Below are 24,960 nucleotides of genomic sequence, written 5' to 3'. Positions count from 1 at the left end.
AGAGGTTGGAACTGACCCCAGGTCTCTCGAGTCCCAGGCCAGAGCCTCAGCTACAAGTCTATCATTAGTCAATCCAAGATGACACAAATAGCCGGACAGAAAAGTTGGGCTGGCTTTTACAGCTCTTGGCCAGATTCTGCACTCAGATGGCTGTGACCCTGTCAATTCCAGTGCTTTTATACAGGTTCAAGTGGGGTTGGATTTGTCCTAGGATTGCATTGCTCATTCATGTGCAGAGGTGTAGTACCACACAAATAAGGATGTCTAAGGGGATTTACCTAAGAGCAATGAGCTTAAATTAAGAACAGGGCAAATGGGAGCTGACAACCATGCCAGTTAGAAATCTGTTAATCTTTGGTCACGCACAATGGTGGAAACTCTGTCAACAGAATCAATTTAAAAGTGGGTGAGCTAATATACTGTAGGGAGCAATTCTGCGCTGGCAGGGGGCTGGACTAGGTAACCTAATAGGCCTTTCCCATCTGACTCTGTGTCTGCAGGAACTCAGGCCTGCAGGTTTGAGGCCAGGGAGAGCATCTGGTTGAGACCCGTCCTGCTCACACCCTCTTAACCTGTGGAGACTCAAAGCCATAGAGGGTCAAATGAGGGGACGAGGAGCTCTGAATGGGTAGAGCGCGATCCTCACAGAGAGGGGCCCCTTTGCTCAGCACCCATCAGGGTCAGGCTCTCAATTTTTCTGAACAATGCTGGTCTCTCTCAGTGTTTAGATCCAGAAAGACTTTGTCTGAATTGGCTGTTAACATTCAAGTTATGTAGGAGTCGGGAGACTGATGGTGAAGCCGGCTGCTGCATAGCCCTTATTTTCTGCTCCAGGGTCCAGCTGTCACACAGGAAGTTCTGAATTCCTGGTGAGTCATCAGCTTTCCCCCTCAATGTTCTGCAGAGACCTAACTGCATTTCCAGGTAATGCATAAGCCATGTCTGTGTATATGTAGAATTTTTCTGCCATAAATGGGGAGTCAAAAGGATTGTTGGATAAAGTTCTTTGGAGAACAGATCCTTCAGTTCTGTTTCCATTGAAGTGTTTAATGCAAAATAGCTATAAATGAGTCTGGAACATCTGACACCTAGTGCTTATAGGTAGGGATCATCCCCTCTACCAGTCATAGCTATGCTATTCCTTCTGTCAGTTGCTCATTGGCAGAGGAAGTACTGAATGGCCGGTATTATTATTAGCAGCAGCAGCTTCTATGTTGACCTAGGGCAATTCTAAGAACGAGTCTGTATCCCAGCCCAGGTGGGTGGGACTGTTACAGTCTATCCCTCTAGAACAGTCATTCTCAACCAGGACTCTGGCGGGGCGGTGAGCAGGTTTCAGGAGGGGCTGCCAAGCCGGGCCAGTGTTAGACTCGCTGTGGCCCAGGGCAGAAAGCTAAAGCCCCACTGCATGGGGCTGAAGCCCAGGGCCCCGAGTCCCGCCACCTGGGGACTGAAGCTGAAGTCTGAGCAACTTAGCTTTGCAGAGGCCCCTGTGGCATGAGACCCCAGGCAATTGCCCTGCTTGCTACCCCCTAATGCTGGGCCTGGCTTTTATATGCAGAAAACCGGGTGTTGTGGCGCAGCTGGGCTGTGGCATTTTTATAGCATGTTAGGGGTGCCTCAGAAATGAAAAAGTTTGGGAACTGCTGGTCTAGAAGGTCAGTGCTCAGGTCACGTCCCCTAGGATTCATTTCCTTCTTTCCTTCAACCAGGATTATAGCCCATCTGCCAGGGGCCTGAAAGGAAATGGAAATTCCGCCGCTCTGCAAACAGAAAGCAAAGAGCCAATCGACTGTGAATGAACCCAGGTCTAATTAGAGATGGGCCAAAGCTGCAGAGTCCAGATCCAGCAATTCCGCCCCAGCTGGTGGGTGCTGGGATCCAGATTGCATTTTGGTTCAGGCCATGAGAATGGTACGGGTCAGGGGAAAGGTTAAATCCATTAAAAGCTCCCCAAAGGTTGGAGACATTGATTTGGGCTCAGCTTTAGTTGTAACTGTTTGTTCTCCATATCACTCATGCTCAGAGCTGCATTCAATGTAAGCGGGAGACACTCCGCATACAGTGACATGATTCTGCTGCAACCCTGAGGCCTGGAGCCTCGTGCTCATACACTGAACAAATACAGCATGGGTCAGGGCAATGCAGCCTTTGGTAGGAGTGAGAGTTCGGTCTCTTTGTCCTGTCAGTCTTTGGCCTCTTGGGAAGGGGAGTAGCTGTAGTTATGGGGCATTTGGGGATGCTGCGCAGCCCATAGGCAGCTCTGGGAAGACTGCTGAAGTTAGAGCAGCCCTGTGGCTGCTTTAACTTACACTAGGAGCTGAGTGAAGACCCTTAGTAGCCCAGAATCCAAAGGGCACATAGGTGGTGAAAAGCCACCTTGCCCACCCTCCTCCTGGGTTGTACCTCCTGGCAATGCAGCACAGAATCTAGATTGTGCTACTTCATTATTCCTCATTGTACAGCAAGTGATGTATGCAAATGTGTTTCAGCCAATTGGTTGTTCACAAATCAATCTCTTTGCCTGTGCCTTCAGCTACTCCCAATTAGTGTGTGATTGGTCACATACATCACATGATAGGCTTTCTGTGCCCTGACTGCGTGACTGAAATGTTATCAATAGGGGATGCTCACTTCTTCAGTTGGGCATGAACACCATTTTATTTTATTTTTTGCATGTGAACACAGGCAATTGCATGAAGATCTGGTTTTCCCCTGTTCATGTGTGAGCGAAAGTCTAGCTGCACAAATATTCTCAGAAAAGCAAGGTGGCACAAACATAGCCAAATAGACAGAGACTGCAAAGTAGTGAAAGCGCTCGTAAATGAATTCCCCGCTGTCTGATCAGCTCTACACCCATATCTGCTGCGGGCACAAATGGGACTGAGTCTGATTTCACACCAGTTTTATAGCAAACAGTATTATTTATAGCAAATTCCATTGGACAAATTCCCCAGTACGCTCTGACTACTTTGCACTGCTCTGGTAAGCCAAGGCAGCTGTAAACACAACATAACCGGACAGCTAGAGAGCTGCTTTATATCACCAGAGTAGCCCCAAAATCAACCAGAAACCAGCCCATTAACTTTCAGTGGAGTTACTCCTGATTTACCTTGATGCAAATGAGACTTAGGCACTAGGAATTGGACTTAGACGGAAAGCTCATTTCACAATGATCAAATATATTTTTCTTGACCAGATTGTCGGAGGAGCCCAGGACCTGGCATATGTGCTTTTTCATTGCAGCCGTAGTACAAAGACATATAACGACATGGGACCTGCCGCAGAAAGTTTCCAGTGTAAGATTTGAACAGCTGACCTTCAAGGTGGGGGAGGTTCTGTGCCCCACATCCTTAAAGCTATTTAGGTGCCCAACTCCCATTGAAATCAATGGGAGTTAGGCGCTAAATACCTTCCAGGATCTGGGCTTCTATCACCATTAGCATTCCCTGATCCATTTAGCTGACATGAAGACAGTGCTCAAGATAGTTGCAAGATTAAAGTCCTCTTCCTAGTCACCTGTGTGCAGGGCTCCGCACAGAGATTTACCGATGTGCCAAACTCCGGAAGGGACAGGCTGAGCTATATAGGAACTGAAAACATTTTTTTCTTCCCGTATTTGCTTTAATTTGAGAGTGAGGAGCTTGAGAAACTAGCTGGGAGGCTCCTGGTGACATTACAAGTTACACACAGGCAGCAATCTAGTGTGTAGCGTGTAATGATATTTCAAAGTTATGCCAGACCCGTTACTGAAATAGACGCCTATGCCATTCGCTGAGGCCTCTGCTCTGGGTAAGCTGCCCGGGTCACCCTGGGAAACGTGAAACAGGCTGGTAACCAAACCCTTTCAGAAATAGTTTGACTGTCAAACATTCCCTTGAGCACCCTGTCTGGTTAGAAAAGGTCCATGTCAATTATTAGTCGAGCTCTGACACTGCACAACCAAAGCAAAACTGACAGGAGCAGACTCTGTTTGCCAGGCCCGCTTCTTTTGTAATGATAAATGTCCCTGGTCAGGGCCCTTCCCTTAAAACATCAGCCGCTGCTTCTTCCTGAAAGCTTATTCTGCCAGGCAAGTGGCTGTACATTGACACCTTAGATTTGGGGGACTTAGAAATCGCCTCATCTCGCAGGGCAAAATCATCACTGCTAATGACATCAAATCTATAGCTGAAAATACAGCAGGAGAGGGCTGGGCAATGAGCTGGCCATCGCTTGTACAGTTTCGAAACTGGGTGCCCATAGCTAGGCACCCAAGCCCATAGTGAGGCACCTAACGCAGTGCCCTGATTTTCATGGGGCACTGATCTTCCTTTAGGAATGGTTGGAAACTGTTGGCCATTGTGGGCTGATGTTCAGTAACTGATAATGCTCTTGCATTGATACAACCCCAGTAGTTTTCAAAGCACCTTACAGAATGTACTCAGGAAAAGTCAAGATCCTGCAAGGTGCTGAGTGCCCCTTCTTGGCTGCTTCTCAACACCCAGCACTTTCTAGGCCTGGGCCCTAATTCAATTCACTTTGGGCCTGATTCTGATATTGTGTACACCAGTGTCGGTCCATTGACTTCAGTGGAGTTACTCCTGGTTTACATCAAAACAGGACTTAAAGTGGTGCACTGGACTGCTGCATGGGTGGGGGTGGGGGGAATTTCACCCTCTGGGCTGGGGAGCCAAGGGATCCTCTGGTGACTATGAGCGGTGATATTTATTCGTCTAAAGCTGAAGTAGCTGCTATGAAAGACAATGCCCTAGGGTCTTTTTCAGCCTTAGTGTAATCTAATTCCTGGCCCTTTTGTAGCCTGAGAGTGTGGTGTAGTCTAAGCTAGTTTCACTTGCCTGCAAAGCCATGGTTTAAGGGATGGATTACCATTAATACAGAACAGAAATGATGCCAACTGCTCTTCTTGTACTGGGCTTACCAGTGGATGTAATGCTGCTGCTCATTAGTCCTCGTTTTCCCTGCTTGCTGTCTGGTGGAAGTGCTTCCCCACATAGGAGAGCTGCAGTGCAAGCCACTGTTGTAACAGCAGCCCTGCATCCTAAATAGCGTGTTTTTGCAATGAGAGCCAACTGTCTGGTAAAGTGGGAAGGATGGGTTTAAGGCGAGCTTCTAGAAGTTCTGTGGTCACCTAGTCCGTTCCCGCCGGTGCCAGCTTGCTTCTTACACTGGCCACTCTCTCCGTCTGCATTTCTCACACTGAGTTTTAAATATCTTAAGCCATGGTGCTTACGCCATTTCCTGTGGATTCAAGGAGAGGAAATGACTCAGCGCAGTACAATGGAGGCAGATTCTGAAGCTGTTCATAAATGAAACAATGTCTGACATCTGGGTGAGACAGTGAGAAAACTTTACAAAATTAAGATCGAATGACAGTAGATGTGATTAAATCAAAATATTGAACACAAATTGTTACACCAAGGGAGGACTAACTGGACTCAGAGCTACGGCTTTCTTTTGTAAATGACGCCTTAATCGGTCATGTTGAGAAGGAACAAGGCAACAAAGAAGCCGTGGAACTGCCGAGCATAGTGAATGCATTGCCGCCAACACCACTTTGTCCTTCTGGGCTTCTTTTCACCTGCAGCTCTTCCAGCCAGTATCACTACTCCCATTTACCACCTGGGGCACAGCAGGTCAGTGGCAAAGATGGGAACAGAACAGGGGACGCCTGACTCACAGCCCAGTGGTGCTATTTTGGTACCTCAGTGATCCTCCTTATTTGGCTGGCAGTTTGGGAAGCTCCTGTGTTTGTAGGCATTCCAAAGTGGGATCAAATCCATTTTGGTCTATAGCTGGACACATTTTTTATTCAGCTTTTCCTACACATTCCCTTCCATTTTTTCCTGGGCTGGTTCATTTCCTAACATGATCTCAAGCCACTCAGCGAAGTCCTAAATCTTGCTACAAAATCCAGGCTCCGGCTTTTTTTTTCAAACAACAAACTAGATTCTTCTATGGGCCTGAGCGCGTTACCTAATTTCTTTTTGCTGCTGTTGGCAAAGCCCACCTGCACTAAAAATAGATACAGCTGCTGCATCTTGGAGAGAGTGCTAAGATAGGTGACCCAGCACCTGAAACCTGTGTTGAGTATGTGGGACATGAGACTGCTGCAATGTGTGAAGGATGCCATCCACGCTGGTATCTATGACATCCCTGTGTGTCTTCTGACACATGTTAATTCCAGGGTTGTTTTTTTAAAAACAGGTGCAGGAGAGCCAGGCAGGAATGTGGCAAGCAGCCGGGAAGATACACTTCATGGTTTTCATACCTTACATACACGGAGCTCCTCTGGAGTCGTTTCAGGAATTTTTTAATAGACGCATTCAAGAGCATGTGAGAAGTTAAATTAATTCTCTCTGATCCCATTCTTCACGCTTGCAGAATCACGGCTAGGTTCCTTTCCTTTATTTGTTTTTACTCTTCGCTTTGCAGGCCTATCTATAAGAGTTTGCCATGTGCAGGGAGTCTGTATTGTCCTTGTCTTTCAGATGAGACACAACCAACTTCCTCTCCACCAGTATGTCATGATGTCAATAGTTTAGGGTTATGAAAAGGGGAAATGATCTGAAGCTAACTGGGGCCATCACTTTCCAGTTTTAGTAACTGGCCTGCAAAAGCATAGAGAATGGTTTAAAAATTCGTGTTTTTTTCATACAGCTAATACATTTCACACTGGAAACTCAAGGAAGGAAACATTTTATACATTTATTATATACAATATTAAGGCACAAGTTTAAGCAGCAAAGAATAGGAAAATCTTTGGCTGACCAACAATATCAATATTTGCCGCGAGTGACATATAATGTTCTTCATTTCCCCACATATGTACAAACACCCCTCCAGCTGTACAACACTGTACACCAACCATTCTATACAACCAACAACAGTAGAAAATGACAATATTTTACAATCGGTTACCAACATCACCTGGAATGGCTACAGCACAATTTCACAAAGCACAATACAAATCAAGCAGTTGAGAAGAACAGTAGAAATGCAGTTACACTGGTTTGCTGAGGCTAGGTGAACTGATTTACTAACAGTAGTACTTTACACATATTGCCACTAATGCTCTAACTTTGGGTAGAGATCCACCGCCTTCCTTGGCGTGAAAACAAAAATTTCACGAGCTCAACAAAACCAGGAAGAATTATCCTCTACGTTTATGTCAGCTGTGAATTCAAAAGCTATCTAAATAAATAGTTTTCTGTAGATGACTAGAATCCTGGGCAGCATCAATTGTAAACACACCTTTGGGTATTGCAACTGGAGGGATTGATGCTTAAAGAAATGCTGGAAATATATATAAAGAGAGAGGGAGAGCTGTATTCTAAGTGACCAAAAGAAGCAAAGTTATACCGCTAGCAGATATAATTGTGTGAAAACAACACCATCATGCACGTTAATAGAACACCATTTTTGCTGGATGACTAGTTGTATATATGTACAGCATATATTAAATAGCTCTGCTTGAAAGGAAATCGTATAGCTAGCAATAAAATACTGAACAAACAAAAGGATTACAAAGCTTTTGTGTATCCTTATTCCTTAGAAAAGGTCCAAGGTCCATTTGGTGAAATATTTATCACTAGTAGTTTTATTTTTACTCCCTTGTCTCTCTGCTGATCCATGCCTGATTAAGGGTGTGATCTTGCCACACCTGTTCACTTTAGTAAGGACTACTGACGTGAATCAAGGTTGTAGGATCAAGACTGTATGAAGGACAGATAGAAGCCATATGTCGAATGCATATCCTCTTAAAACATTTAAATTAACAAAGTGAGGAAAAAGAATTACTGTTACAATGCATATTAAATTGCGTAACATCTTCCAAAGGGTTTATGCATTTGCTTTGCAAGGCAAAGCTGCTAATACTTAAAAACATACCCTATTTTAACAAGTGCAAAAATTAAAGAGAGGGAGACGCTGACATATGAATATTTCTATGTATAGAGAAATATAAGTGCATAGATTTAACAACATTGTTTAGTACAAAAAAAAGCATCGCTTTGCTATGCACTACTCCATGTTGTAGCAGACACATGGCTGGCTTTTGGCACCTGCAGGCCTTCAGAGCACAAGTTTTTAGTGGAAGCAGACTTGAAAGTGGTTACAGTCTCCACAATCTAGTGGCTGGTAGAAAGAGCTCAGTGTAAGTGTTTGCAAGAGGGTTCCCCTCATAACCTCCTGGGGCCAGCCCTGAACACATGAATGCATCTAAACTTGTGACTTTTGTGACAAAGTCAGGCTCGACAGCTGGAAGAGAGTGGTGGAAGGCGGGTAGATGAGCCCTAGAATGATAAAGGCCCTTTTCCCTCTAAGCTGGAAAGGGGTTACCTCAGGTCCACTAGGGACCCCTGAGCCCAGTTAAGGGCTGCCTGAAACCTGTACAAACCCCTCTGCTGGTGAGAGAGGAGCCGGAGAGACTAGCTGCTGCAGGGCTAGTGGCAGCAAGGAGAAAGGACTCCTCCATGGTGGAAGGCTGCTCACCTCCCTACAGGGGAAGCTACCTAACTGCCTGCCTGTTTAGGGGATGAACTGGCACCCCAGGGCCAACAATGTCACCCAACCCCAGAAAGAGGGTAGGAAAAGGTATTCCCCTTTTCTGTGCTGTGAATTTGTGTCCTTTCGTTTGGTGGAGGAGAACTCCTTGGACCTCCGCTGAAGCCTAGCTGGAAAATATTGACAAATAAACCCCCTGGGGGAAGATAAACACTGTCTGGAGTGGGGCTGATTCACTCCAGGTCCGCCTCCACCGGCGGAGGAGCAAGTGCTGAGCCCTGCGAGGCGGAAGAGGTGCCTTGGCACACTTTGAATCTTTGACCACCAGGGCTGCAAAATCACCCTCACCCCCATCTCAAGGCCGTATTAACCCCTAACTTCAGTGGGAAAAGAGAATCCAAAGATTTGGAAAGATTTTTTTTTTAAATGACAAGGAGCGACATCTACCCCCAGCATTTGGAATAAAAGAAGCAAAGTTGTGTGTGTTAGGTTTCATGATGAGGTGTGTCCCCTTAATTACTGCCACACCTTACACCAATGAAAGGTACATTTTAAAATGAGGAATGTTTCATCTTGGGAGAAAACAAGTGGCGAAGAGAGATGGCAGCTCAGCAGGAAACAACCAAATGATTATTAACAATGATGCAGTTAAACTCTAGGAGCCAAGTTCTATATTGCTGAAGTGTCTCAAATCCCATTAACTTGAGGGAGCAAGGAATGTAAGATCAGACCTGAGGGGGGGCGGCAGGGGGGGTTATCTTGGGGAGATTTTTTTGGGTTAAAATCACTAAGCACTTATATAGCGCTTTGCATCATCGAAGCACTGTACAAACACCAGCCTTCTCCACAGCCCTGGTAGGAAGGAAAGCATTCCTATCCCCATTTTACAGCTGGGGTCGCTCAGACAGACAAGGCCTGATGCTGCACTGCTACACCTCCCATTTTTAGGTCAGTGACGCTGGTGTAAAACTGGAGTAGCGCAGCGATGAATCAGGCCCAGAGAGATTGACTGACTTGCCCAAGGACACACAGCGAGACAGTGGCTGAGCCAAGATTAGCGCATGGCGAATTTCTAGGCTCCCAGTTATTAGAATATGCTGCGTCCCGACCTTTGCCTTCTCACCTTGGGGAGACATTTTCAAAACTTGGGCTCTGCCCAGAAGCCATTTATTTTTTAGTTTGAACAAATCTCCAGCAGTATTTGAGTGGAAAAAAAAAAAGAGTGCTTTTCATAGAGTTCTTTTCTTGTGAGCAGCCCCACAACCAAAGTGATGAAAAGGTGAATTCCAGCCCCCATCGAGGAACTCTGCATACATAGTCCTGTTCCACGAAAACATGTTTTGATTTGACCAAATTCTCGCTGAATCATGGAGGATGAAATTCACCCTTGTGCAGAGAGCCAGGACAAGGATATTTTTACGTAGAACAGGTTCCACTTTTGTCCCATTTAAGCCTTATTGGGAAGCTTTAAGTGGGGCATAGGTCTTGTGCAGGCTCCTCTGCATGGGGGGGTGAATGCAACTTCTAAGGAATGATAATTTAGACAGCAATGGTTGTGCATGTGTACATATACAGACTCACCACCAAAATATCCCTCGGGGACCCTAACCTGGTGACCTTAGAAATGTTAAATCTTCCATCTCTCAACACACATTCACGTGTGTCACAATTAAAATTTGAGCCCAGTCCTGTAACCTTGACTCGGGTGAGGCACGCCTACTTATATAAGGGCTGCAGGATTGGTCCCTTTAAGATCAGGAAAAAAGGATTAGGAGAATTTCCGTGCATGTTCAGAAACATCCTTTCTCATTTACACAACCAGGCTGTCTTTTAAAATGTCTTTGAATGTAAACATCCCAGTCAGGCAGCTACGAAGTGCTGTAGAAATCTTACCAACAAACTGAACCATGCTAAGCAGTTGTGCAAATTAACTCCTGCAGTGCCATGTGCAGTGGAAATCCATTTTTAAGTGAGGACGTTTATTATTTCTCATCCCAAGTGTATTGACTAATTTATTATTGTTATTTAATATACACCCAAGGGCCTGATTCTGATCTCAATTGCAAGCAGCAAACCTGGATGAATTAGGCTGAAGTCAGTCAATGATCTCCACATTCCTCTCAAACCTCTACAGTAACTGGCCCCAAACACTGTAGTAACCCTGGCCTGAAACGCTGCCTGCCATTGCATGCTCAAATTCACCCTGGGTCACAACAGGAGGGTAGAATTTGCCCCACTGACAATGCTGAAGCAGTTGGACAGAAACTGCAGAATACTGTACTATTATTTTAATAAGCCAGAGAATACATCTATAGTGGCACCATGTTGTTCCCTGCGAGGTGCTGAGCATCCTGAATGCCCATTGTCTCCAAGCCCTCAGGAGTAAAAACTTTTAGCACTTGAATGTATGTACAATTTGCTGCTTACGCAGCTTTGTGTGTGTGTATTATGTATTAGAGCTGAGGGAATACGCTCAACATTTTCCCCTGAATAGTTACCAAAATTGTAAAAGAAATTGGTTTGACAGGGTTTATGCCCCTTTTACATGCATCTTCTATGCAAATTCTAGCAAAGAAATGCTCCTGGCGACAGTGAATTTTGAGCAAATTTTGAATTTGCAAAACATGAGAATTTGCTTTGGAAACCTGTTCCCAAGAGTAGCACTCATCCAATCAGGAAAGACCTATACGTCCAACCAAAACAAACCAACCCGGCTTGAAACAAATACTTACAACAAACTGCTTTGTGCTCAATCTACAGACCAAGAATTTTTCGCTAAAATAATCTGGTGAACAATTATGAATAATGACTACATTTGAGAAAAGTGTAAACTTCTCCTGGACAATTCACAAACTCCCACTGACTTCAACAGAGCCAGGATTTCAGTCTCTGTCTTGGTTGTAGCTAGAGAGTAAAACAGAACAGCATTATAGAACACTGTTGTAAATGGTAAAAAGATACGTTTTCTCTACAATAGTAAATGCAGTTCCTATTTCCTTTACCATCTCTTTGTGAATCCATGTTTCCTTATCACCTTCTGTTGTCAGAATATTCCAGCCATTCATGTCCACCTTCAGCATCCTTCATTTCATGTTTACATCTCTTTCTTTTCCCTCTGTCATTCAAAGTCTAATTCATCTCAGCCTCTAGGATCCTTCCAGACTCAATCTTTCTCAGACGTTCTTCAAACTCTTATATTTAGTTTTTAAGATTTGCACAACATTGGCCTCCGTGGACTTAAATGTGTCTGCACAAAATCCTGAGGAAGGTCACTCTTTCCTCAGATGAGGACTTCCATCATGTCGGCATCAGGAAATTCAGGCTTCTGGACCAAACTGCTTACTCGGCCTTTGTTATCAGACAGCTTCCCATGGCTGGGGGAGTTCTCTGTGACAGTGAGGAGAGAGAGAAATCTAGATTAATCAGAAATTCTCAAAAACTAATGCAAACTATTTTTGGGGGAAAATCTCTAACAATACTTTTTTATAATGTAAGGCCAAATTCATCCCTGGGGTAGCGACATCAGAGAGAGTTCCTCTGGTGTTTGCCAGGATGCAACAACTCCTCAGTCACTTATGCCCTCTGAGATAGAATTCTTATTTTTATGTTTCAGTTTTGCAATTTGAAAATATAACTCCTGCCATTTGCAACATCTGAAGTTCTCTGTGGCAAACTGGATTTGCACCAAGAAGGGCTTGGGTGTATTTCATAGTAGAACCTGACCCTGAATTCCTGGTGCACCAAAGGAATCCCACTGACGTTAGTAGGTTAATTAGCTTGCAAAGAATGTAGGATTGGACACAATGTGAATTAAAGGGACATGGTAAAGATAAAAATGACATTTAACAATGTTTCTTCCCCTGTGTTGCTAATAAACACAATAAATGCCTACCTAGATACTGAAACTGCCGTATCACTGTAAGAATCCTCAGATTCTTAAAGCAGAAAGAATCTTTTAGATCATTAAAGCACAGAGAAGTTTAAAAGTTTAATTCATTGTTAATTGAAAATGGGCTTGAACTAAACCCCAGAGCTGAATTTTGGAAAACATACTGGCCAAGATTTTCAAGAGACTTGTGATTTTGGACACCTTGAAGAGGTCTGATTTTTAGAAGGAGGGTGGCTCAGCTTGGCCCCCTTTAAGGTGTCTCAAGTTGGGCATCAAAATCCCAACTTTCACTGAAAAACTGAAATTTGGAAAATGTCAATATGCTGTAGGCTTTATCATTATTTGGGGAAGCTTCTCAGAGCAGCTACTCTGGATCTATAGTGATATAACTGAGTATAGAATCCCTAAATATTTTTTAAGTTGTTTTTATTCTTTTTCTTTATCTGTGAAAACAGTTCTACTTGTATAGCATTTTGACAAATTAGTCCAAGATACTATTGTAATCCATGTATTTTATCTATCTGTCTATTGCCCCCAGCACAAGAGTATCTAAAGGCTGAAAACACAACTCTACATCCATCTTATTTCCCTTCCTGAAGTCTAAATTTAGGGTTTAAATTACTTGACTGCACCTCTTTCAATTAACAGCGATGGAGTTCTTTTCATGGGGAATAAAAGATTGTGTGGGAAACAGTCTTTTTCTAAAATAATGTTTTTAAAACAAATGTCTCCTCTAACTAGGAGTGTATGGAAACAGTCCTCATCCGTCAAAAATCATTTCTAAATCAAATTTCCCTAGTTTTCACACAAAAGTAAACCATTCTGTGTTTTCGGCTCACTTTTCCCACGAGTTTTCATAAAAATATGAAACAAATGATTTCTTCCCCCCCAAAATAGTTTAAACTGGGAAAATTCTCCAAAAAAATGTTTGTCTGAATGTGGGAACAAATGCGGAATGTATCCAAGGAGAGAAATGTTGTGACCAGTTCCAGGATGGAATGTCACTTTTGGCACCACAAATAACTGTACATGCTGAAATTTCCCCCTTCAGCAAATTAATGGAACTTGATGAAAACTGGTAAAAAAAAATCTAAGCTCTGCATAGGAAAGTTTGCAAGGCCAAAGCAGGTGGTTTTGCACACATCTCTCTCTTAAATTTGACTTAAAGAATGCTTTTGATTGTCTTGAGATAATAACCAGCAACAATTTATTCATCCATCTAAGAAGTATTGCCTCTCTATAATTATATTTGTCTCAGGCACCTATATAGCGTGAGTCACCATAATATCAATGCACTGATTGTACCATGAAGGTTGGAATCACTTACCTAGTTTATCTCTAGTGCCTTTGGCTCCTGTGTGTCTCAGGGCAGGGCTGTTTGATGGGGTGGTGCATAGCCTTCCCCTGCCTGGGAAAGAAGCAGTGTTTGGCCAGAAAAGCTCAGAGCTTTTGTCAGTCTGAGTGCTGCTGTCTTTGCTGCCTGTTTTAGCATGGGAGGTGCTGACTGGCAACGAGGGGGCTGCACAGGACAAAGAGGGAGGCAGGGGAGGCAGTGCAGGGATTGATGAATGGTCATGATGATCCTTCCCTAACAGCAACCCTAAAAACACAATAACGATCATGTTAGTAAAATCAGAGATGGAGAAGCCCAGCTAGGTCCCGCAGGCCAGCCTCCTCCCAGGGAAGGATTGTTCTCCAGGGCTTTGGTGCAGGGTAGTTTTAAATATATCCACTAATGAGGGGACCACTACTCACCTGGGGAGGCCCCCCCCCCCCCGAAAGACAGCCTCCTAGATCTCACTATCAGGAAGAGAGACATCTACCCCCAGCATTTGGAATAAAAGAAGCAAAGTTGTGTGTGTTAGGTTTCATGATCAGGTGTGTCCCCTTAATTACTGCCACACCTTACACCAATGAAAGGTACATTTTAAAATGAGGAATGTTTCATCTTGGGAGAAAACAAGTGGCGAAGCATAAGCTTTCGTGAGCTACAGCTCACTTCATCGGATGCAACGAAAACTTATGCTCAAATAAATTGGTTAGTCTCTAAGGTACCACAAGTACTCCTTTTCTTTTTGCGAATACAGACTAACACGGCTGTTACTCTGAAACCTATCCAAAGTGCTGTCTGCTCTCTAGTTTAATGCAACTTTTCCTAGCCCAGAGTAGGTTTGATTCCCATGAAATATGCATACACTGCCTGCATTCCTCTGGGTATGATTGTCAGGCGAGTGCAGCTGTGCCGGAACACACAGGGTGGTGGCTCAAACTGTTTGTGGAAAGTGGCCAATCACACTTTCAAAGCTGACCCTCAAAGTCTTATTCTGGCCACAGACAGATTTTACTTGTTAAGCCGTCCTCTCACTGAAACCCTTTGCACTGCCAATGCCTTGCTCAAATTGGTGCTCACCTATGCTTCCTTTCCAGGTCTTCTCCTCCTTCTTTTCCTCAGCTATCTGATTGCTGGTGAGAGAGGTCTGGCGGGAATGCGCACCCGCTGCTGCAGCGATGGACGGGACCGATCGAGCAGGCCGTAAACTTGTGCTATCTGTTTTCCCAGCATCCTTCCGCAAACGCTGCTGAAGGACCTTGATCATGGCATCTTTCTCAATTATTTTCGCATGCAGATTCTTTATCCTGCCAAAATATGAATGTTCTGCTGACAAAGATGGAAAATAACTTCTAGATCACAGCTATTCCACTGCTGCCTTTGCCCTCTAGTACATTCTCTGCTGCTTTACCCCTTCCAGTTTTAAGCAACTCAAACAATGAAATTTCCACCATTTCCTTTGAGGGCAATTGCACAGCTTAACTGGGCAATATTTCCTGCTATTACAATCTTTTTGTAAGATTAAATAGATTTAAATTAAGCTGATCCATTGACATTACTTCAATAACCTAGCAAGAATAATCTGAAAAATAGTCCTAAAGATGCTGTGGACTGATGGGATCATTCAGGAGCAATTTTCTTTGCCCCATAATACTTCTGGGCTAAATCCTGAGTTCTTTACTGTGGCAGACTGCCATTGGGGAGTTTTGTCTGAATCAAGGTAGACTGAATTAAATTTGTGTAAAAACCTCAGGAGCTGGCCCTATAATAGATTGAAATAAAGATTTTAATAATTAAATTATCTTGCCCAAATCTCTGAGGGCCCATACCAACTGCCACTGAAATAAATGAAAGAAACTTCCATTGCCTTCAGTGAGCATTGGATTGGGCCCTTAGTTTCTGTTGAAAGCAGTGAAAACAACTAATGGTCTGTGTTTTCCAACTAACTGGAGACCCCAACAGCTTTCTTCTCTAGACCCTGAAAGTGTTTTAAGATGATAAAGAATCAATTATTTGAGAATAGGCTGTGGAAACATGGCGGTGGGGAATTTAAGACTGAATCAAACTGAAAAGGTTTGAACTAACTAATTAAAATGCCAGTCAAATGAAAATCATGTCTTATGAAATATAGCCAAACACAGCAGATGTTTTTTGGGAGGGTTTTAAAAAAGAAATGTCACATATGGTCTAAATAAACACATAAGGGAGGTGGAAACTTTAAGGCTGTCATTTTCAAAATGGAGTGCCTAATTTGCACTTGCAACATAAAATCCTGATCCATCTCTTAAAGAAGTCAATGGCAAAATTCCCACTGATTTCAAGTCCTCTGTGTGTGTGTATGCATGCACGTGTCTATAAGAAGAAAAACATAGAACCGGTTAAATTATATTTTTATTTTCTGAAAAAAAATTTGAAGAACATGAAATTTTTTGTCAGAATTTTATTTGGCTTTTTTTTTTGCTTTTCAACAAAACCTGGGAAATATCTGTGAAAACAGAAATTTTCTCAAAAAAATTTGCTGTTTAGTCAAAAAAACATTTTTAATAAAAAAAAGTTTTGATTACAAATTTTTTGAGCAGCTCTAGCAAACAAGTAATTGGACGTGCTACATACATATTTGCATTTGCATGCTCAAAATGGGAAAACTGCATGTGCAAACGGGCACTTGCGTGTGCATAGACAGGTTCTGTACCAACTCCTGCTTTCATAGATTCCATGCCAGGAAGGACCAACTATTTATAAACCGTGATCAAGTCAACCCGTAACCTTCTCTTTCTTAAGGTAAATAGACTGAGTTCCTTGCGTCTATCACTATAAGGCATGTTTTCTAATCCTTTAATCATTCTTGTGGCTTTTCTCTGGACCCTTTCCGATTTATCAACATAGAATCATAGACTTTAAGGTGAGAAGGGACCATTATGATCGTCTAGTCTGACCTCGTGCACAACGCAGGCCATAGCATCTCACCCACCCACTCCTGTAACAAACCTCTAACCTATGTCTGAGCTATAGAAGTCCTCAAATCACTGTTTAAAGACTTCGAGGTGCAGAGAATCCTCCAGCAAGTGACCCGTGCCCCACGCTGCAGTGGAAGGCGAAAAACCCCCCAGGGCCTCTGCCAATCTGCCCTGGAGGAAAATTCCTTCCTGAGCCCATAGATGGCGATCATCTAAACCCTGAGCATGTGGGCAAGACTCACCAGCCAGACACCCAGGAAAGAATTCTCTGGAGTAACTCAGATCCCACCCCATCTAACATCCCATCACAGACCATTGGGGGTATCTACCGCTAATAGTTGAAGATCAATTAATTGACAAAATTAGGCTATCCCATCATATCATCCCTTCCATAAACTTATCAAGCTTAGTGCCCCCACTGCTTCCCTGGGAAGGCTGTTCCAGAACTTCACTCTTCTGACTGTCAGAAACCTTCGTCTAATTTCAAGTCTAAACTTCCTGATAGTCAGTTTATATCCATTCGTTCTTGTGTCCACATTGGTACTGAGTTTAAATAATTCTCCCTCTGTGGTATTTATCCCTCTGATATATTTCTAGACAGCAATCATATCTCCTCTCAGCCTTCTTTTGGTTAGGCTAAACAAGCCAAGCTCTTTGAGTCTCCTTTCATAAGACAAATTTTCCATTCCTCGGATCATCCTAGTAGCCCTTCTCTGTACCCGTTCCAGTCTGAATTCGTCTTTCTTAAACATGGGAGACCAGAACTACACACAGTATTCCAGATGAGGTCTCACCAGTGCCTTGTATAATGGTACTAACACCTCCTTATCTCTACTGGAAATACCTCGCCTGATGCATCCCAAGACCGCACTAGTTTTTTCACGGCCATATCACACTGGCGGCTCATAGTCATCCTGTGATCAACCAATACTCCAAGGTCCTTCTCCTCCTCTGTTACTTTCAAGTGATGCGTCCCCAGTTTATAACAAAAATTCTGTTATTAATCCCTAAATGCCTGACCTTGCACTTTTCACTATTAAGTTTCATCCTATTACTATTACTCCAGTTTACAAGGTCATCCAGAACTTCCTGTATAATATCCCGGTCCTTCTCTGTATTGGCAATACCTCCCAGTTTTGTGTCATCCGCAAACTTTATTAGCGCACTCCCACTTTTTGTGCCAAGGTCAGTAATAAAAAGATTAAATAAGATTGGTCCCAAAACTGATCCCTGAGGAACTCCACTAGTAACCTCCTTCTAGCCTGACAGTTCACCTTTCAGTGTGACCCGTTGTAGTCTCCCCTTTAACCAGTTCCTTATCCACCTTTCAATTTTCATATTTATCCCCATCTTTTCCAATTTAGCTAATAATTCCCCATGTGGAACCGCATCAAATGCCTTACTGAAATCAAGGTAAATTAGATCCACTGCATTTCCTTTGTCTAAAAAATCTGTTACCTTCTCAAAGAAGGAGATCAGGCTGGTTTGACACGATCTACCTTTTGTAAAACCATGTTGTATTTTGTCCAATTACCATTGACCTCAATGTCCTTAACTACTTTCTCCTTCAAATTTTTTTCCAAGACCTTGCATACTACAGATGTCAAACTAACAGGCCTGTAGTTACCCGGATCACCTTTTTTTCCTTTCTTAAAAATAGGAACTATGTTAGCAATTCTCCAGTCATATGGTACCACCCCTGAGTTTACAGATTCATTAAAAATTTTTCCTAATGGGCTTGCAATTTCATGTGCCAGTTCCTTTCATATTCTTGGATGAAGATTATCTGGGCCCCCCAATTTAGTCCCATTAAGCTGTTCAAGTATGGCTTCTACCTCGGATGTGGTAATATCTACCTCCATATCCTCATTCCCATTTGTCACCCTACCATTATCCCTAAGCTCCTCATTAGCCTCATTAAAGACTGAGGCAAAGTTTAGATATTGGGCCATGCCTAAATTATTCTTAACCTCCCCTCCATCCTCAGTGTTTAGCAGTCCCACTTCTTCTTTCTTTGTTTTCTTCTTATTTATATGGCTATAGAACCTTTTACTATTGGTTTTAATTCCCTTTGCAAGGTCCAACTCTACATGGCTTTTGGCCTTTCTCACTTTATCCCTACATGTTCTGACCTCAATAAGGTAGCTTTCCTTGCTGATCCCTCCCATCTTCCACTCCTTGTAGGCTTTTTGCTTTTTCTTAATCACCTCTCTAAGATGCTTGCTCATCCAGCTTGTTCTACAACTCCTGCCTATGAACTTTCCCCCTTTCTTGGGATGCAGGCTTCTGACAGTTTCTGCAACTTTGACTTGAAGTAATTCCAGGCCTCCTCCACCTTTAGATCCACAAGTTCTTCAGTCCAATCCACTTCCTTAACTAATTTCCTTAATTTTTAAAGTTAGCTCTTTTGAAATCAAAAACCCTAGTCACAGATCTATTTTTGTTTATCCTTCCATTTAGTTTGAACTGAATTAGCTCATGATCACTCAAACCAAGGCTGTCCCCTACAACCATTTCTTCTATGCGGTCCTCATTACTCACCAAAACCAAATCTAAAATGGCATCCCCTCTTGTTGGTTCAACAACTACTTGGTGAAGGAATCCATCAGCTATCACATCCTGGAAAATCTGAGCCCTATTATTATTACTAGCACTTGTCCTCCAGTCTATATCTGGGAAGTTAAAGTCTCCCATGATCACACAATTCCCATTAGTATTTACTTCATCAAAAACATTAAAGAGGTCTCTATGCATATCCAGATTGGATCCTAGTAGTCTATAGAACACCCCAAGCACTATCCCAGGGGAGGCTCTAGTAGCTTCCCCAATGTGATTTTTTCCCAGACAGACTCTGTCTTATCCATTCCATCACTTCTTATTTCTTTACAGTCTACCTCATCACTGATATACAATGCTACTCCACCACCTTTGCCTTTATTTCTGTCTTTCCTAAACAGCATATGCCCTTCAATACCTGTAGTCCAGTCATGACTACTATTCCACCATGTTTCTGTTATCCCTATAATATCTGGTTTCTCTTCCTGCACCAGTAGCTCTCGTTCCTCCATTTTGTTACCTAGGCTCCTCGCATTAGTGTACAAACATCTTAATTTTTGCCATTTGGCCTTGCTTATATTCTTTACCCGATTAGGCACAGACATTCTACCGCCAGTATCATCTATTAGACTGGTATGTACACTACCCTTCCTCCTTATGTCCATTCTCCTACCCACGACTGTATCCTTTCTTACTTCGTTTTCTTCCCTCTCAATGTTAAAATCTGGTGTGGAGATTACCTGGACATCTCCCAACCATCTCCCGCAGATTCCTAGTTTAAAGCTCTCTTGACCAGTTGTAACATCCTCCATCCTAGAAGTCTATTTCCCTCCTTACTCAGGTGAAGTCCATCCCCATACTTGTGTATGCATTTTTGGGTTCAACTTCAGGTGTTCATTTTTGAAGGTTTGTCCCTACATGCCATGGTACCTTTCATATAACTCAGAGAGATATCAGATACATGCACACACCTTTTTGGTTGGGCAGCAATGAAGTCATATTTAAAGCATTGGCTACTAGAGAGTCTTGCTTTAAAAAGTCAGCATTTTGAGTGAGATCATGCAAGCTCATGCCAACCTCCTTTTTCTAGTAAGGAAGCCATCCATTTTTAAGGTCTCTCTTTGATGTGAAGAAGGTTTAAATCCAGGGAGGGGAGGAGGCAGAACCTAATCCCTGTCTTTTAATAGCTGAAGAGTGAAATGACTAGAAGACAAACTGAAGCAAAATCCCTCTTTTTAGAATGGGCCTATTGGCATGCGAAGGGCTAAATGACGCATGGGCTAGCTTATCCAAGGATCCAAGCGGTTAGAACGCTATGGATCTCAAGATAAGACCTTTAGCACAAATCCCGCAGTAAGTATTTAAAGCTGTCCTTTACGTGTATTCCATGTCCTGACACCTCCGATTGGCTTGAACAATCTCCTCCTCTTCCTGCCATATTCGAACCTCCAGGGAGTTCTCGTTGTAGCTGCCATTCCGCGAGTGGTTAATGACTGAGGTATCCCTAGCAACACAAGACACAGCCACACCTTTTAGTGTCACTTGGTTCAATAAAAGGCCTCTTTTGATACAAACAGGTATGCAACTGTTTTTTCACCATTCACGTTACAATGGAAATCTACAGCTATATTTGGAGGGTGTAATAGTCCAGTGAAATGAGGATTTCTGAAAATACAACAAAAGGTGGGAGGGAACAAATTGGAGGTGAAATCTCATGTTCTAAAATGAATTAAAATTAAAGGACACTGTCAAGATAAAAATAATGGACCAGATCCTCTGCCAGTCTAAAACAGCTCAGCTCTCTTGGGTTCAATGAACCTATGTTGATTTACATCAGTTGAAGACCTGGTCCAGTATATTAAACAATAAATCCTTAGCTGGTGATATAAATAATAAATAAATGAACTGTGGATTGTTTTTAACTCCCCTCAGGTTTCTGAGCCTTTGAAATACACTTGAATCATGTTTCATGTTTTCCTGTACAATCACAAGGGCTAGAAAAAAATTTAAAAAATTAATGAAAGCAGAGATTCTCATGTAATCACTTGGTTCTATGTGCTGGGGCTTTAAGAAAAACACCAAATAATGTGAAGGTTGAAAGAAAATCACAAGAGTCAGCACATTAAATCTAATTTGCTGTTTGCTTCTGCACTTCAGTGCTGGATGAGAAAATGAGATAGATCAAGTTAATTTCCTGTTTCAAGTTAAGTTTCACTTTCTGGTTCTCATACACTAGCACAAAGCTAGTGTGTTTGGGTTTCCAAAGCCATAGGGGAAAATTTTCAAGAAAACATTTATATAAAGAAAAATATATAATTGATTAAAAAACGTATTTTATGTGAAATTTTGCAAACCTGGGTTTTGTTGTTTTTTATTTTACATTTTTTTATAAAGTCATACCTACGTTTAGGATCTAAAATATTTGATATGGTCCTTTTAATTATGATATTTTAGATGCCAGTACACATCAGTGACAATGCCTTGTATTACCTGTGACTGAAATATTAAAAACCCTATTCTGAAGACACAAACGGCCTGATTTGAAAAGGTGCTGAACACCCACAAGTCTAGCTGAAGTCAACAGGAGTTGTGGGTACTTTGCATTGTGATGGGGTGACTACCCCATGCTCACCTTGCAGGGTTTAATGCAGGACAGATGTGCCAATTAACCCCTTAGGCAGCTGATTAAGGAAGCTCAGCTGGGTTGGAATAGGCAGGGTCTATAAAGTCTAAGAGCTGAAGCAGAAGGGGCTACTGGGAAAAAAGGCAGACACCCCCAGGAGAAAGGGAGGAATGAGTGGAGACTGCAGACACTACCTGGGAAGAGGAAGGAGGTGTTGGGGAACTGGTAGGCCTATGAAGAAACGGGGAACCAACAGTAGGAAGAAGCCCAGGGATAGAGCAGTGAGGCCAGAGAGAGAAGGCCCAGATTGCTAAACTGAGGGTCCCTGGCCTGGAACCTAGAGAAGAGCGTGGGCCTGGGTTCCCCTACCAGCCACTGGGCAAGTGGCTCTGAGGCAGTGAGCGAGAGAAGGAGCTAAACCTCCCCCCGGAGGGGGGTGGTAACCTGTGACACAGCCACAGGGCCGAGCCATGAAGAGGATGCTGTGAGAGGAGCTCCAGGTGGACAGGGTGACGGTGTGCAAACCATGGATGGGGATTGTCTGCCTCAAGCTAATCCCCAGAGTACCAGAAGGCAGTCAGGCAGTGAGTGGTGCGCCCCATGACATACCTCTCTGAAAATCAAGCCCCCAGTGAATACACTCATTTTTTGGGTAATTAAAATGCCTGGGTCTATGTGAAATACTTGATAGTATCTGGCAGTAAATGGAGGGAAATTCCTTTGTGAGCCCTTAATACTATGGAGAAAAATTCCCTCTCCTCCCCCACACATGCCAAGTACATTAAACCAGGTTTATTAAGGAAAACTTCTGCCTTCCTTTGATGAAACAGTTATAGGTAGGACCCTGAATAAATCACGATTTCCTGGAGGGCATGGAAGTTGTGAAAATGCCCTCAAACTGTAATTTTAAAATATTTTTTTAAAACGTAAAAGTCTACAGGAAAGTCCATTTCAAGGATGGAATGAATTTTACAAGTAACAATAGTCAATGAATTTTCTGTCCTTGAAACTGATGAACATTATATGTAAACTTCATTCTGTGCAAACTCCATGAAATTCAATACTTTGCCATTTACACTGTTGTGAATTTTCTAAAAAAAATAATAATCATGATTTACACAGGGCCCTAGCTATAGGACACTGCTGGAGGCTGGTTCACTGGCCTTGATGAACCATTGATCCTGACCCAGAATGGCAAGGCCTCATGGCCTTGCTATAGTGAATGGTCCCATTAACTTCAATGGGACTACATGACTGGATAAACCACGCCAGATTTGTCCCTAAGAAAACACCCACTTCTTTTTACTATACAAAGCCTCATTTGATTGAGTGTATTGCTGACTGCCTAGAACAATATGATCTTACCTTTCTGTTGCCGCTGTGGCTGCTGCATTCATGGCAAAGTGCCTGATTGTGCTCTCCTCTAGATACTTCTGCTCCCACTTGGTCATGTCAGCTTCCAGAGCCAGAATCCTCTCCTCCTTTTCCCGCACTAGCTCCATCAGTGCTGGGGCATTGTGTTCTGGCAGGCTTTCGGCCTGGTAGTTCCCCTGTCTCTGGAGTTCGGGAGAGGGAAACAACGAAAGATATTCAGCCTGCACCAACACGAGAGCTGCAGGAACCTCTTCTACAAAATCTTCTGCAAAACAAACCCAGGGGCTTTCAACCTTTTGGGTGGCCTGTTGCTGAATCAGTAGCCACCCTGGCGATCAGAGCTTAAATAGGGCTCCTTGTCAAAGCGTGACCCAATAGTTATTGCCTACAACCAGTGAGATGCAAGTTTGCTCTAGAAACTGTCCCTAGCAACTCAACAGCATCAGGAAAGCTGATTTATTGCTTAGCAAAGGAGGCAAGGCTACAGATGGCGTGTGTAAAACTTCCAGCTGAAGGTGGGGTCCGCCCCAAGTTCCTGAAGGTGACTGACTGAGGGCTAAAAGATGTTGAAAGAGGCTAAAAGAACTGGTGGTCCCACCACAGCAAGCACACTCCTCACGGGGTGGAGCAGTCCAGCTCTCCACCGTGGAGTGTTAATACCTCATGGGCTGATTGAGCTGGATGCTCACCCTCGCACATGCATATACTGCATGAGCTGGTGAAAGAATTGAGTTGCTATCCCGGGCATACATCTGCCCACATAACATACTTGATGGATTGCTGAAAAAGGAATGGAATTGTGAAATAGGCTAGTAGAGACAGCATGTCTGCTGCCTATTACAGCATGCGTGGGAGCTGAAACAGCACACGGACTGCACAGGGTTCTGACTTCTTGTCTCTATGCCCCTTTCCCTTCTTTCCTCAGTTCCTTCAAGTAATCTCCATGCTGTCTGTGCAAGAGATCAGCCTTGTCTGAGAGAGCCTGCCGGTGTCCCTCTCCCTTATTGGTCTGCAATCTTTTTTCAAATCTCTCATCCGCCATGTCCAGGCTCCTTCATTTTTCTCTCCTCCTGCTGTCTTTTAAGCTAGCATTTTCAAACCTGGCAGCCTCAAGTTAGGGCACCTACATCAGAGGCCAGCTTTTCAGAGGTGCTGAGTACTTGCAAATCCAAATGAAGTCAGTGGGAGTGGAGCGTTCTCAACACGCTTGAAAATCCATCCACTTAAACAGGTACCTAAATATGGATTTGGGTCCACATCGTCAAAGGTACTTAAGCGCCTAACCCCCATTCCTTTCAATGGGAATTAGGTCCTTAAATACCTTTGAGAATCTGGGCCTTGGGGCCTAAAATTAGAGTTTAGTTAGTTAAAGTTTCAAACCTGAGTTTGAAAATGTGCAATGGGATTTTCTAAAGAGCTTAGAGTTGGCCTAAGTCTGCTTCCATGGAGTTTTACCAGGGAGTTTTACCCAGGAGTTTTACCAGGGACTTTTGCAGCGCCTACATGGAGCACTTTAAAAAGTCCCACCCTTTGTCTTTTACCTCTCTAATGGCTGCTGTCTTGCACTGCCAAGCAGCTGGGGGGTGCAGTTTGTAGGAAAGGTGCAATGCAAGCAAAGGTTGTGTTCCATTGTTATTACATTTGACAAATGTGCTGGCAGGACTGGCTTTCCAGATGCTCACTGTGGCCATCACATATTCCGTGGGATGCTGAACCAGGCTGACAG

General features: G+C 43.3%; 1 protein-coding gene across 1 annotated transcript in view; it reads right to left on the bottom strand.

Moving 5' to 3' along the window:
• Window positions 1-11,785: 11,785 nt before the first annotated feature.
• Window positions 11,786-24,960, bottom strand: part of AMOTL1 (angiomotin like 1) — a 121,756-nt gene continuing 108,581 nt past the window's right edge. The window contains exons 9-13 of the mRNA XM_077805515.1: window positions 23,226-23,416; window positions 20,616-20,741; window positions 14,805-15,031; window positions 13,722-13,994; window positions 11,786-11,892 (exon numbers count right to left, since the gene is read on the bottom strand). Coding sequence (XP_077661641.1) covers window positions 11,786-11,892; window positions 13,722-13,994; window positions 14,805-15,031; window positions 20,616-20,741; window positions 23,226-23,416 — 924 coding nt within the window. The remainder of the gene's footprint in view (window positions 11,893-13,721; window positions 13,995-14,804; window positions 15,032-20,615; window positions 20,742-23,225; window positions 23,417-24,960) is intronic.

This window comes from Eretmochelys imbricata, chromosome 1 (genome assembly GCF_965152235.1).
Source record: "Eretmochelys imbricata isolate rEreImb1 chromosome 1, rEreImb1.hap1, whole genome shotgun sequence".
Lineage (NCBI taxonomy): Eukaryota > Metazoa > Chordata > Testudines > Cheloniidae > Eretmochelys > Eretmochelys imbricata.
This window is presented reverse-complemented; position numbering and strand designations above follow the sequence as displayed.